This window comes from Hibiscus syriacus, unplaced genomic scaffold (genome assembly GCF_006381635.1).
Source record: "Hibiscus syriacus cultivar Baekdansim isolate YM2019G1 unplaced genomic scaffold, ASM638163v2 tig00003041_pilon, whole genome shotgun sequence".
NCBI lineage: Eukaryota > Viridiplantae > Streptophyta > Magnoliopsida > Malvales > Malvaceae > Hibiscus > Hibiscus syriacus.
The window spans coordinates 8,211,826-8,226,987 of NW_024061960.1; the positions used below are offsets into that span (position 1 = coordinate 8,211,826).

The 15,162-nt window shown below is 34.6% G+C and overlaps 3 protein-coding genes and 1 pseudogene across 3 annotated transcripts; 3 read left to right on the plus strand and 1 right to left on the minus strand.

Moving 5' to 3' along the window:
• Positions 1-51: 51 nt before the first annotated feature.
• LOC120167111 (DNA-directed RNA polymerase subunit 10-like protein) lies at positions 52-1,828 on the minus strand. The gene is made up of 4 exons (XM_039176221.1): positions 1,766-1,828; positions 1,610-1,668; positions 258-352; positions 52-154 (listed from the first exon to the last, which is right to left on the minus strand). The coding sequence occupies exons 1-4, from the start codon at positions 1,799-1,801 to the stop codon at positions 129-131; spliced, it is 216 nt and encodes a 71-aa protein (XP_039032152.1). The 5' UTR covers positions 1,802-1,828; the 3' UTR covers positions 52-128.
• Positions 1,829-3,323: 1,495 nt separating this feature from the next.
• On the plus strand, positions 3,324-4,727 carry LOC120171293 (pyrrolidone-carboxylate peptidase-like). Its single transcript, XM_039179017.1, has 4 exons — positions 3,324-3,599; positions 3,992-4,096; positions 4,188-4,235; positions 4,450-4,727. Exons 1-4 carry the CDS (start codon positions 3,339-3,341, stop codon positions 4,687-4,689), a joined length of 654 nt encoding a protein of 217 aa, XP_039034948.1. The 5' UTR covers positions 3,324-3,338; the 3' UTR covers positions 4,690-4,727.
• Positions 4,728-6,006: 1,279 nt separating this feature from the next.
• On the plus strand, positions 6,007-8,302 carry LOC120171263 (pentatricopeptide repeat-containing protein At5g27110-like). Its single transcript, XM_039178998.1, has one exon. It carries the CDS (start codon positions 6,092-6,094, stop codon positions 8,066-8,068), a length of 1,977 nt encoding a protein of 658 aa, XP_039034929.1. The 5' UTR covers positions 6,007-6,091; the 3' UTR covers positions 8,069-8,302.
• Positions 8,303-8,523: 221 nt separating this feature from the next.
• Positions 8,524-11,451, plus strand: LOC120171303 (annotated as a pseudogene).
• Positions 11,452-15,162: the final 3,711 nt, after the last annotated feature.

Sequence of the window (15,162 nt, forward strand, 5' to 3'; positions counted from 1 at the left end):
AAATGATTGTCATGTTATTATCATTATTTCTTTTTTTCCTCCATATGCTGCTGAGAGGAAGACTGTTTTTCGGACGCATAACTGAAACATGGCATTGCAGGGTAAGTTCCACATGTTTCCTACTTTCCTCAACTGGCCCCGGACTTCTCCAGTGCTGCAACAAATATTCGGAGTCAGCGGAAACCGTTACCAAACAAGTCCGGCGCAAAAAAAATTGCAGAGAAACTCGAGTGCAGGGCAAAGAGACGAGAGATTACAGTTGTAGTTCAGAAGCTTCTCAATGAGATCAACATGAGTCATAAGCATTCTCCTACAACAATATCGAACCAATCCCAAAGCATCAAGAGCATCGCTGCATGCCAAACAATCACACAAATTGGCAACGCAATTTTTATCAAATGCATGTCTTGGATACACGTGTCTATACTCCACGTGGGTGTAGAAATGGGGTTCCTAAATTGATTACAATGTAGTATCTGTTATGTTCAAACCCGGGTCTTTTAGTGAGAACAACGATCTTTTTTACCACTAAAATCACTCAATGGATTCTCAACTAATACCATTTAAATTAAGAATAAAAATGTAATTAGGATGTAACTGGCCTTTGCTAAAGCATTTCCTGTTTTACAAATATATCTCTCCAACTCCAGCACTCGAGCATACCATATCCACCCTCGAATTTTCAACAGTGTTGATTCTACAATGAATATTTCAAGCACCCTCCTTTTTTATGACTCCGCTCACGCCTCAAAATGTTCCTAATCGTGCATGCTTTGGATCACACAAATCACTACAACATCCAATCAGACAGAATAGAAAACAAGGGTAATTGTCTAGTTCTAGACATTTATGCAAGAAAAATGTGGCAATATAGAATGCTTCTTTATCACATCTACCAAGAATCCCAACCCCTTTAAAGGTAAATAGGGGCATCAAATGCATGTATTTATTCCAGCCGGGTCAGTTGGCATAACCGGGTACAATGTGGAAAACTGATAAAAGCTAAGATTAATGGTTGAAAGAAAACTTGGAGAAGGGTTGTCAGTTAAGCTCAAAGGCTACTCTCTACAACATGAATCGTTCCACTAGGAGAAGTAACTTGTAATTGATGATACGAGTCCAGAGTTTTCACCATTTGTTTTGTACAAGGTGGAAAGTTGGTATTTAAACTTGCAGAAGTTGTAGCTAAGGATGGACCGAAGGAGTGCAATCATACTCTGAAAAATTTAAATTCCCGTGTAATTTAGATTTTTTTAATATTTTCTATTAATATTTAATTCCACGCATTATGAAATTTTGTAATTTCAGCTGTCCCTTGTTGTAACCTCTATTTCATCGAAAAAGATTTATATTTTTGGTTTAACCATCCATATTTGATCTTATTTCAGATCAGATTTTCCGGATCAAAAAGATTATTGAGTGCCATTCAATAGAATGAACATCAATCGATAGCTTATCGGCTATTTCACCAGAAAGATATTCATCAAGCAACAACAACAAAAAGAAAAGAAAAATCCACCCAACTTAAAAGAGAAAACACAACAGAATATTCATGGCAACAATGCAGTTGAAAAAAAATTAAATAAGAGAAAGGAAGATCGTTGGAAACCCTTCAGTATAGTCGGCCTGGAGAAGATCAAGGTAGGTGTCCCATTTGTTACCTATAACCTGCAAATACCCAAATCCAAATAAACAATTTAAGCGCTACAAATTCACCCAAAAAAAAAAACCTATATCCACTTAAGAAAGAAGTAGGGGAAAACACCTTCCCACATGTGAAGCAACGAACTGGGATTATCATCTTGCTCGTCTTCTCTTTGGTGTTGGTTTAAAGCTTTATTTCCTTTGCTTGCTCTCTTCTTCTTCCCTACTAAGTTTTAACAGGGATTTGTTATGTTGATCTAAAATAGACCTCATCGATGGCGGGATTTCCGTACAAATCTCCAAAGCACACACGATGCTTGGAGGGTTTGAATAGGTATAAATGGATCTAAAAAATAATGGGTAAATTCCAACATTAGCGTGTTCCAGGTTTTATCACTGTACTATAAAATTTTTCATTTTTATCACTAATGGAATTCGTTTCATTCTATTTTAGTCACTCTCTATTGAATTGTTTTTCTTTTTAATTAGATTGAATTGTTAATAAAAAGAGTGGCGTAGCTATAATATGCCTTGTTAACATTTTCGATAACTACTTTAAATATTTGGGTACTGCATAGGTTTAATATGGGGTGACATTTCCAATTCAATTTGTTCCATTAGTAAGCATTAGGATTTGAACTCTTGGCCTTGATTGAGGAATTTAGTGTCTCATCATATTAGATTAGTTAATTGTTGATTAATTTAAATAATTTACTTTAATAAGGACTTCAATGTGTTTGCTACTGTTATTTGTCTTTTATTTTAAAATTTAAAATAAAATAATTGATGGGTCAAACTAATCATGCTAATTCTTTTTTATCAAATTAATATTTAATCCAATTATAATTAAAAAATTAAGGGTCCAGGCTGACGAAAGCTAAATTCAGGGTCAATTTGTCAAAAGTTGTCTGTATCGGGGGGGAACACTGTTCAGAGTTGTGTCTGTATCTGGGTTTGCTTCAACATCTAACCTTAGGGAATAGAAAAATTCGAGGATCGTGGAAATTGCGTTATACATTTTGCATATCTAGTCAAACGCTCGAGACAGTTTCATTCAAAGGAGTACTTGAAGCTGAGACAAAACCTTGTTTCTATTACCAGGTACATTTTATGTTCGATTGTCTTCAACTTCTGCATCTTTGAATCATTATCCCAAACTCTGGATAATACATTCTGGTGTTTTTGCGCTTGTGTAATTGTTTTATTAGTGTGGGTTGATTGATTTAAACCAATTAGTTTTCAGTCTGTTTATGTTTGACTTTTTAGTCAAATTGTGATATGGAACAACACAATCATTGTTCCATTAAAGTCCTGTTTTTGATTGAACATTTACTTTTCCTTAAATGGACTTGGAATCATTATTTCTGTCTTTCAATTTGACCACTTGTGTTTGATTCTGTTCTTGTAGTGTTCAGACGGGGGTTTTGATTCTATTTGACCGAATATTTAGTGGTTCATTGCATACTTTAGGACATATTCTTGTAATTTCTTTTTAAGACCTTTTTAAAGGGGCCAATGCTAGATTCTTCTTGTTGCTGGTTTTTAAGACCATTGATGTAACATTCTTGTTACTGATGTAAGATTTTGCTTTTTATTGTGTTTGGTGTTCCACAGGCGTTGGGGATCGGCAAATAGACAGGCGTTGCAGATAGTGTTTACTGAGAATTGGGAATTGCATCTGTGCCGAAGACAAGATGGGGTCTAGAGGACGAAAGGAGGTAAATATCCACATAACCGGATTTAAAAAGTTCCGAGGAGTTGCCGAAAATCCGACGGAAACTATAGTTAATAACCTGATGAGTTTCGTTCAGAGTAAAAGGTTGTTGCCTCCCGGTGTTACGTTAGGGAGTTGCACCGTTCTTGAGACTGCAGGCGATGGTGCTCTTCCGGAGCTTTACAATGTCCTGGAATCAGGCACCTCAGGGAATGGCAACAAAAAGAAAAATGTGATATGGGTCAATTTCTGTTATATATCTTTAGATTTACTCATATCTTGCTCATTTAGCTGTTTAGAAATGGAAACTTTCTGAAATTCACATTTTTAAAGTTGTTTAGTGATGTTGATTCCATTGACAGCTTGTCGATTCTCGGTTTTTGCATTAAACTAGAACAAGATACGTCCAGTCGTCTCCATTAATCCTTTTCCATTGTGTTTTGCTTTGAATGCTCTTTGCAGCTAATCAAAAATGGTTTATCATCCATAACCGTCCAATAACTCTGGCCGGGGAAATATATTTATAGAGGAATTATGCGGAGTACGTGCTATTGAATATTGATAGTGTCAACTTTCATGCGTTCTATGAAACATCTGTTGATCTAATGGACCTCAATTTTATTGTTTCTTTAGCTTCACTTGGGAGTCGACAGCGGAGCACGGAAATTCGCCCTTGAACAGCAGGCTGTAAACGAAGCTACTTTCGTTTGTCCCGATGAGCTAGGATGGCAACCTATGGTGGATGCACTTCTTTTGTTCTTAAGAAAATCTCTATTATTCTATTAGTATCTATATCCATGTGTTTATTATTTCCCTTTGATGTCTGCGGCAACAACCCATTGTTGCCGACGACGGAGGAATTTCGCGGAAACGAGAGGTACTTTGTGATCTTCCTGTACATTTAGATTTCTTATGTTTTACACACCACTACATCAAAGAAGCCTATCTCGTGCCTACGGTCACCTGGTGTTACCGACACCATCGATGCCTATCCGTAACTAGTCATGCATCCCTAAATTTCAATTAGTTTGTTTGCTTTTCTTGTCTTTCGGAAACTGTGTTTAACTTGGTGAATCTTTTGGTTCTTGAAGACGACTTGTTCCATTGAAGCGATTCTCAAGTTCTTACAGAAAAAGGGGTATGATGCGACGATATCCAACGACGCTGGCCTTTTCGTATGCAACTATGTCTACTATCACTCTCTCCGCTTTGCCGAACAGAAGGGTCACAAATCTCTATTCGTTCACGTTCCCCTCTTCTCGAGAATCAACGAAGAGTCACAGATGCAATTTATAGCTACAGTTTTGGCGGCCATTGCATCAACCTGCTAGTATCAAGCGATATACGTTAATTCTGCGATATAACGGCATACCCCGATTTTCGACCGGAAGCTTTCTGGCAAAATGATATGATTATTCTCATATTTACGTTAATTCTGTTATCTTAAACTACACAATGATGAGAGTTGGGAACATCCTTTGCCATTGCTTCACCTTTGTATTTTAGGAATTGTATCTGTCAAGTGGGATATCTGCAATGAAAATAGTTGCATTTGAACCTTAAAGATTGGAACCCAAAATCGGGTACATAGAAATCCAAGAATGTCTTGGTTTTTTTAACTCAAATATATACAGAAAATTAACACTTAGTTTTATATTATTTTTCGAATTGACATTTTTTACCACATAAGATAAAAATGTATTTCATGGAAAACGTCTTTTAAAAAGTATGGTATATAGACTCGTCTTTACTGACGTGACAAAAGTCGCTCAGAACTTTAAAAATTAAGCTAAAAGGAAATAAAAGGGAAAATAGATGCTAAAAACATGTAAAAATTATATAAATTTTATCAAAAAAGAACAAACGCACGCACCGTGTTACGTAAAACACATCCTCTGGAATGTATGCCCTACAGGATGTGCAATCTGCTGACATGACAAAAATCGTTCAAAACTTTAAATGTTGAGTTAAAATGAAAGAAAATGAAAAATATGGACAAAAAATGTAAAATTATACTAATTTTATCAACAAAAAAATAAACGTACACGATGTGTACCGAAGACACGTACGAGTTACTTGGATGGCAACGGTGTGCGTCTCTTAATCTTATCTTCTATCTTCAATAAATAAATATTTAAAATATTATATTTAAACTTTTAAGGGAAATCTATATATAAATAAGGGTAAACTATATATTTGTACCTAAACTATCACTTTTGTTCTATTTTAGTTTAATTTTTTTTAAATCATAAATAATGTTTAGTTTATATTTCAATTTGATACTCCACCATTAAAACCTTAACGACATCGTTGACATGTAATTTACATTATAAGATGCGTGAAATATCAAAAGAAAAGGGAAAATAATTCCATGTCATTGTTGTTGTTAAGTTTTTGACGACAAGATATCAAATTGAAATATAAACTAAATGGTAAGTATAGTTTTGAAAAAAAAATTAAAGTTTAGGTATTAAAACGGAATACAAGTGATAATTTATGTATTAAACGTGTAATTTATCCTATAAATAATGTGAAATTTGATAAGTATGTTCGGCCAGTCCATCTATTTTCGTGTTCTCTCTCAATATATATATAAATTGGGTCGAGTTTGGCGGAGAGAAAAATAGCCCGGCCCGAGGGGTAGCCACTGTCCATAGATTCTGGTTCTTATCTGGTGGGTACCTGCAAAATATTTTGTGTCCATGGCAACGTGATCGAAATGCTACACGATCAATGCGGCCTAGTAGTAGATTTTTATCAGCAGTCCGTACGTTGACAATCTTAGCACCACCTAATTACAAGACCTTTGCATCCTACTGTGATCCAAACCCTCACCTGGGTGTTTACTGCAATAATGAAAGAATTAACGAATTAATCAAAGGCAGGCGTATCGACGATGCCCAAAACTTTTTCGATCAAATGTCTATAAGAGATAGCATTACATATAACTTGCTGATTTCTGGGCACGGTCGATATGGGAATCCAAAGCAAGCACTGTATCTTTATAAGGAAATGGTATCACGTGAAATCAAAGAAACTGGACCCACGTTTTCTTCTGTGATTACTGTTTGTGGGAATGAGGGATTTTATACAGAAGGTATTCAAGTACATTGCAGGGTGATTTCACTTGGGTTTGGATTCAATTTGTTTATTGGGAGCTCACTTGTCAATCTTTATCTTCGTATGGGACTTGTTGGTGTGGTTTGGAAGTTGTTCGATCAATTGCCTGAACGAAATTTACCTGTATGGAATTTGATGTTAAACGGGTTTTTGGAACTTGGTAAACTAGAGGAGTTATTTGAGTTGCACGGCCAAATGAAATGGGAGGGTGTCGAGCCAAATGGACTTAGTTTTTGTTATTTGATTCGAGCTTGTTGTAATGGGAGGTTTCTTGATGAAGGAAAGCAGCTGCATTGTCATGTGCTTAAGGCTGGATGGGTGGAATGCAATGATTTTGTTGTCAATGCTTTGGTGGACTTTTATTCTACTTGTGGGAATTTCGTAGATGCTAGGAAAGCGTTTTTGTTAATTCCGATTGAAGACGTGATATCATGGAACTCTATCATTTCTGTATATGCAGAAAACGATCTGTTGTGTGATGCTATTGAGTTATTTAGTAGGATGCATTTCTGGGATAAACAACCTTCGATTCGTTCCTTTTTGGGGTTCTTGAGTTTATCCAGTAGAAGAAGGGATATTCTGTTAGGGAGGCAAATCCACTGTTTTATAACGAAAGTAGGTATTGATTCAGGGAGTGTTCATATTCAGTCAGCGTTAATTGACATGTATGGGAAATGTGGCGACATTGAAAGCTCCCTGTCTATATATTGGAGTGCTTCTAAGAGAACTTTGGAGTGCTGTAACTCATTAATAACCTCCTTGTTGCATTGTGGTATAACTGATGAAGTGTTCGAGATGTTTGGTTTGATGGTTGATGAAGGAATTAAGATTGATGAGATTACTCTTTCTTCGACACTAAAAGCATTGTCGCTGTCTACTTGGGTGAGTTTGGACAGCTGCAGACTATTGCACTGTTGTGCTATAAAATTCGGTTATGAATCTGATGTCGCAGTTTCATGTTCTCTTATTGATGTGTACTCAAGATGTGGGCAATTTGAACTCTCCCGCAATGTTTTCGAATTACTTCATTCGCCAAACATTTTCTGCTTCGCATCTATAATCAACGGATATGCCCGTCATGGTTTGGGCAGTGAAAGTGTCCGTCTGTTGGAAGCAATGATCCGGAAGGGCTTAGTACCTGATAAGGTGACATTCTTATGTGTTTTAAATGGGTGCAACCATGCAGGATTGGTTGAAGAAGGAAAGTTCGTGTTTAACTTAATGAAATCTTATGGCATTTTCCCAGAACGGCAGCATTTTTCGTGTATGATAGATCTTTTAGGCCGTGCAGGTCTGGTGAGTGAAGCTGTGGAGTTATTGCAACAGGCACCAGGAGGGGGTGATTCTGTAATGTGGTGCTCATTGCTGCGGAGTTGTAGGGTCCACAAGAATGAAATAGTGGGTAAAAGAGTGGCAAAGGTCTTGATGGAACTTGGTCAGGAAGATTTTGCTATTTATTTGCAAGTGTCAAATTTTTATTCTGAAGTTGGGGAATTTGAAGCCTCGTTACAAATTAGAGAACTTGCTATGGCTAGAAAGTTGATGAGGGAGATAGGTCACAGTTCGATTGAGGTGAAGACTTACCGTTAACATCCATTTCTTATACAGATAAAACTTGAAACCGAAACCTGTTAATGGAATCTTAAGAAAAATGCTTGATGATCTGTTCCACCTTTATTTCCATGAGCTGAAATCTGTTTGCGAAATCTTCATCTTCTGCTTAAATCCTCTAAAGAGCAGTTGCTTTAGCTAGAAGCCCTTGGCTTGTAACTGTAAAAGGACCTGTTTCCCCCTATTTGCTCATTCAAATTCCTTTTTAAGGTATTTATTGCCCCACAGGTTATCCATGCATGCATGCATGGTGTTTTTTCATGTTGCAATTTAAAAAATTGAGTTTACCGAATATATATATATTATATACCTCCTTTTGTTGATTCATTTATCCACTTCCATGGAGAGATTATACATGATCCATGGGCATTTTGATTGGTCAATTGTTGCCTACTGGTTGAAGAGTAAAGCAAACAACTTAAAAATACATTTAACCTTGTACTTCAAGTGTGGGCATGTAGAAAATGTAGCACCTTCATCTACATTTAAGCTAAGCCATGTAGCCCACAAAGCTGTTCTTTTTCAAAACTAATCTGCATATATAAATCAAATCTGTGTCTTATTGGATTTATACAACTCAAATCAATCTCCCAAATAAACAGAAAAGAACCATGGATAAATTGTTCCTGGTTTCCTTCCTTGGTTTGCTGATAACAGCATATGCAGTTGCTGGAAACATGCTATATGACAACTTTAACATACTTGAAGAGCTTGTTGAAGACCCATTTTGGATAAGTGAACGCGGTGGCAAGGTTCTTGTGAATGTGGATAGCTTTGGTGCAGTTGGAGATGGAGTTTCTGATGACACCGAAGTATATGCTTGAGAATTTCTTTTTAATCCCTTGCAATTTACCTTGATGGTTCTTTTAAGATACGTCAAGATAACAGGTTCTACTGGTAAAGACTACTCGGCAGTAATCAGCACTCTGTTTCCATTGTATTTTGAGACATGATCCTTCTTAAAGATAAGTAGATAGTTAGCTGTAAATATTATTTTTTGACCAACTTAAGCATTTGATCTGATCTGGAAATTTAAATGTTTTGTGCATTACTGTTGGACAAAATATGTTTTCCTTGTCATAAAAATAAGCTAATTTCTGATTTGATACATTAGAATTTTGTCTTTGTTCAATATTTTCATCATAGGCTTTTAAAAAAGCATGGAACACATCATGTTCTACTCCAAAATCAGCCTTCTTGGTTCCTCCTGGACGCCGCTACATAGTTAATGCTACGAAGTTTCAGGGGCCATGTGCAGATAGGTTGGTTGTTCAGGTAATACAGTACATCAAAATGGAAATAACATCTCAATTATCTTACAGATTAATTAATTGCAAATATTAATTTTACATTGACATTAATTTTAACCTTAGTTGCAGTAGCTTTTTCTACTTATTATATTAATCATTATTGATATTATTCAGATTGATGGAACAATAGTAGCACCAGATGAACCTAATGACTGGGACCCGAATCTTTCACGACTCTGGCTTGATTTTTCTAAGCAGAAGGGAGTAGTTTTCCAAGGAAATGGAGTTATTGATGGCTCCGGCAGCAAATGGTGGGCAACTTCATGCAAAAAGAACAAGTCAAATGTAACTCCTTAGTATTCTCTCCACAAAATTTCCCATTAAGTTACAAATCAAACAAATAGAAGATTCACATGTTTTTTTTTCTTCTGTTTACTTTTACTTTGGCAGCCTTGCAGAGGGGCACCAACCGTAAGGATCCTTCTCCACAATTATGCTAATCATGCTTCCAATAAGCAGCATGCCCAATTTTTGTATATGAACTATCAAATGTATCTCAAATTAGATTTAACATATGAGTTTGTTGCAGGCACTGACTATAGATTCAAGCTCATTTATTAAGGTAAAAGGTCTTACTATTCAGAACAGCCAACAGATGAATTTCGTCATTTCCAGGTGTGATTCGGTTCGAGTATTTGAAGTACAAGTCTCCTGTCCAGGAGACAGTCCAAACACTGATGGGATCCACATCACTGGATCAACTAATGTCATTCTTCAAGACTCCAAAATAGGAACAGGTTGTTAAACCTTGTCTTTCGTCTTTCGTTGCATGGTTTTGTTGTGAAGAGCATAACAAACCCTAAGTGAAGCTCGAAAGAATACATTATAGAAATGAATATACGAACTATTGCATGCCTGCATATTGACTGGTTTATTATGCTGAATGTGTATATATGAAATTCAGGGGATGATTGCATCTCCATTGTTAACGGTTCATCTGCTATCAAGATGAAGAGAATATATTGTGGACCAGGACACGGTGTCAGGTGTGTTCCAAACCTTGTGTTAGCTATAAATAATGGATTTTTCTCTAATCTACTCAGGAGAGACGATTTTTGTTACCATTCCATCCCCTACGGTGCAAACTGATTGTTGTATGCTTTAGTTCTTCTTTTTTAATATTTTATCTTTGATGCTAAATTCGGAAACTTAGCATTGGAAGCCTCAGAAAGGATAACTCAAATGCCATTGTCACAAAGGTGGTCTTGGATACAGCATTACTCAGGGAGACTAAAAATGGTGTCAGGATTAAAACTTGGCAGGTATGTTCTTTTTTCCTCTTTTTCTCAAAAAAATTGAATATGGAGTTGCATTTCGAGCCACTCAGATCCATTTATTTGAGAATGACATGTATTTTCTTGTGATTTTTATATAAAAGGTGGTTCCAGTTATGTACGTGGGGTGCGTTTCGAAAATGTGAGGATGGAAGATGTTGAGAACCCCATCATTATTGATCAATTCTGCTGCGATTCACCGAAAACCTGCCAAAACCAGGTGCATTATCCAAGTTCTTATCTGTCATATCTAATTTGCATCCCGCTTCTTGCAGGACTCTCTCAGTCAATGAGAACACTGATCACGTGAATTCTTGTTCTCGTTTTTTTTAATTATTTAGACATAGGCAGTCCAAATAAGCCAGATTATGTACTGGAACATTAGCGGGACAACGAAAAGCAAGGAAGCAATGAAGTTCGCATGCAGCGATACCACTCCCTGTAGCAATATAGTCCTCAGCAATATGTACTTAGAGAAGAAGGATGGCACTGCGGAGACCTACTGCAACTCTGCTCAAGGCTTTGGCACTGGGATTGTTCATCCATCAGCAGACTGCCTAAATTCCCATGACAAAGGCTATATTCTCATCGATCATAACGAAAATAATGCCGAGCTAGCCGAACGCAACGGAGATCGTATTATTCATACTGAACTCTAAGTTCCCCATATAGGCATATCAATAACAACGTTTACAGTAATTACTGCATAAATCAGAGCACCAGAGGTCCAAGAGGAGGTTCGAGGCACAAGTTGAAATTTTTATGGGAATCGCGGATGTAATTGATGTTATATTGATAATCAATTTATTGAGACTACTCTTCCATGAGGGTCCATTTAGTAACTTTCAACTCATGTTACTCGAGTGAATATCGGATACGAATATAGTCTACAGCCATTCCGACCATGTTATGTGTTTGATACCCGGTTTCGATGTGGGAAAATACACCAGAAAACATGATGTGGCTCTCAAGAGATCGAATTTAGTACTTGAAATAGATGAAGATACAAGGACAATCAGGGACCACTGACATACAGATCGATTCATGGTTCATACATAAAAAGATTAACCGAGAATCATAACAAAAAATTCCAAGAGAAATATATATATATTAATATTACTGTTTTTCAAATTGGAAAGTTGGTTGGTCTGAACTAATTTATAAAAAAGTTTGGTGGTCGACCCAATGAAGTCCATGGGAAAAGAATAGATAGACAATTAAAAAGAAGATTGATTTTGATTTTTTTCAGCCACGTTCTTGTGGTGCACAACTGGTTTCTTTCACTATACATCTATGCTTACAAGGCAAGAGAAAAACAGATCATATGAATTGGTTTTCTGAAGCTGTCACCATTTCAATATTTCATCAAATTCAATACTCCTCCACAACCGATATTGGGATTCGAATTTCATAATTGTTCGACGTCAAGTTTTAAAAGATTTTTTTAGAAATAAATCAGACCAATTTTTTCTTCGAGATTACCTTATAAACATAAAGAAACAAACTAAAAAAATAATACAATAAAAGAAGACAATATTTAACTACAAATCTTAATACTTTAGAGTTGAATTTTGACATTAATCATCTATCAGCTGATCCCATATTTTTGGATGGAGGGCATGGATTTTTCTTGAGTTCAAAAGCAAACTTGGGAAATAACACATGATATGTGATAAATATGCTTCCACACTTCCCTCCTCCTTTCAACCTTACATATAAGGTCACGCATGGGAGTGTGACGTGATGACTTATTCTAAGGTCACATTTACAGCTCTCAGCGATTCGTGTGAATTTTCTCTTCACAAAATACATTTGCCTCATTTTTTTAGGTACAAAGGATACTACAATGTAAAAGTAGGTAACAAAAATCTTCAAATTTACTGCTCATTTGATGTCTGATTCGATTAGTGTCTAAAATAATCGAAATTCTGTATGACTATAGAGGAGGGAGGGTGAAGTCGGGGTTTAGCGTACAGGGTCCTAAATCCGGACAATGGAGGACATTTCAACTTGCAAAACATAATTAACTTGTGTGTATTAACAATTCAAAGACAAAATTACAGAATTTTGTGAGTGCACTCACTTGTATTAATCAAGCCTTGAGGAGTTTACTTCATGGCTTGGCCCTGGCACATATGGGTTTTTTTCTCACTTTTAACATTTATAATTGGTAAACATAAATCCGAATACTCTCAAATATAAATATAAACCGTTAGCTAAAAATATTATCGTAAAATGACAGTGTTAGAGTTAACAAGTAAATAATAATAAATAAAATGGTAACATAATTATTGTGTCATATGCAATTTATTATCTTAGAAATAATTTTATTCCGATTAATGTAATTTTAAAAGTGGACGTTATCCCCATAATTAATATAATCTTTCAAAGTGCATACATTCATATTAAAAAAGTGAAACTTGAATAATATTATTCTTTTGAAAAATACGAGAAAATACCAAACAAAAAGATAAGAAGATAGAAAACATAGAAGAACATGTGACTGCAAATGTATAAAATTATAAATTATAGTTTAAATTTTATAATAAAAAATTATTCGTAAATTAATAAATAAAATATAAATGATTATCATAAGATTTTTAACCTCCCCTAATATCTACCTAATTAAAAAAACTAAAAGCTTATTTAAATATAATAAAATTTTCTTTCCTATTTGCATTATCCAATATATATATATATATATATTTGAATATGAATCTTAAATATTATATATATATATATATATATATATATAATCTCCAATTTTTAAATCAGAAGTCAAATGCAGTTTACCCACTTCACATGCTCCCATCATCCCTTGATTCCGGCAAAAACATGCACAAAATTACCGAAACATTTGTAATATTTTATGATTAAATTATGTAAACTTTTGGCTATAAAAGCCAAGAAAAACAAGAAAAGAAACGGGGTTTTTTTGGTTTCCAGTATAAATAAAAAGCAATGTTGCAAGGTAGTTTTTTTTTCGGTTTGTATACTTCATTTCGAAACCACGTCTAATTTTTTTCTATTTCATTTCGAAATAACAATAATATTTGATTTTTTTTCGTTTAATTTCGGAATAATAAAAATCATAAATAATATGTATTTTATAGTAAAAAATAAAAGGAATAGGAATCGAGGCTTACTTGAGTCAAAGAGAGCCTCGTCGAAGGTCGCTGGAATCCGGGGAAACCAAGCGGTTTCGAGGTGTTTTTGGGTACTTTAAGGCTTTATTTGGTGATTTTAGTCTCGAGGAGGGTTCCTAATGGGTAGATCTATTGTTTTTGGTGATTTGGGTCGATTTAAAAATTTCCGACAACCGTGTACGGAGGCCGGAGTGGCGGCCGACCGGTGACTGGCGGTAGAATGGTTGTGAGAGAGCACTCCTCTTTTTTTTTGGGTAAAAATGAAACAAAAAAAGAGTAAAAGTTGGAATATATAGGCTAAATTAATAGTAAAATTACATCTTAAATGCCTCTAACTTTCTCGTTATTTTACATTTTAGTCACTGTAATGACCAAAATTGATATTTCACCATTTCTATATACATGCTTTATTTTTCTGATAAATTTACTGTTTCATTACCTTTAATTTTAGCGTGTTTTTACACTTTGGTCACTGCACCTTTTATTTTTATTTATTTGTATTTAGGCACATATTTTTATTTTATTTTGATTTAGTTCTTATTAGTCTTAATTTAGCTAGTGAATTTTATTTTCTTGCATTTTGGTTCCTGTTTACTTTTTATTGAGTTACTTTCTTTTATTTTCTCACAATTTAGTCATTATATTTAAATTTTATTATATTTAGATCCTTGTATATTTTAATTTTCTTTAATATTTGTAATATTTGTAATTTTTAAATTTTAGTATTTATTTAATTTATTTTTTAATTTTATTTTTAATTAGGATTAATATTCGAATCAAAATTAGAAATTAGGACGACACTACAGTATAATTAGAGAGCAATTCGAGTCGAGTTTTAACATTATACGCCCGAATACTCGAATCAATTCTTCGATTAAAATTAATTAATGATTAATATTTTGTAAAAATTTTAGTTTAATAATTAGGTTAGTCCTTTAACTTTAAAAACATTCAATTTAGGTCTTTAGATTTTTAAGTCTTTTAAATCTCGGTATTTTAGTTCATTGACACTTTTAGTTCCCGAACTTCAATTAGACTTTAAATATTGACATAACTAAATAAGTTAAATAGAGCCTCCATTTTAGCTTAGATTTCAAAATAGTCTTTTAATTTAGGGGATATTTCGAGTCGGTCCTCGCGTAAACGCTCGAGGGACCATCTCGATTATTCGATTCAATAATTAATTAAAATTAAATCGGATTAATATTAGAGACTACATTTTTAAATTTGAGCCCCTAGGTTCCTTAATTTTCATAATTTAACACTTTAAGTTAGAAAAAGCCTTAATTTATATTTAGTATAAATAGGATTAAATAAAATTTTGCTTAATTGCATTGTTTTTA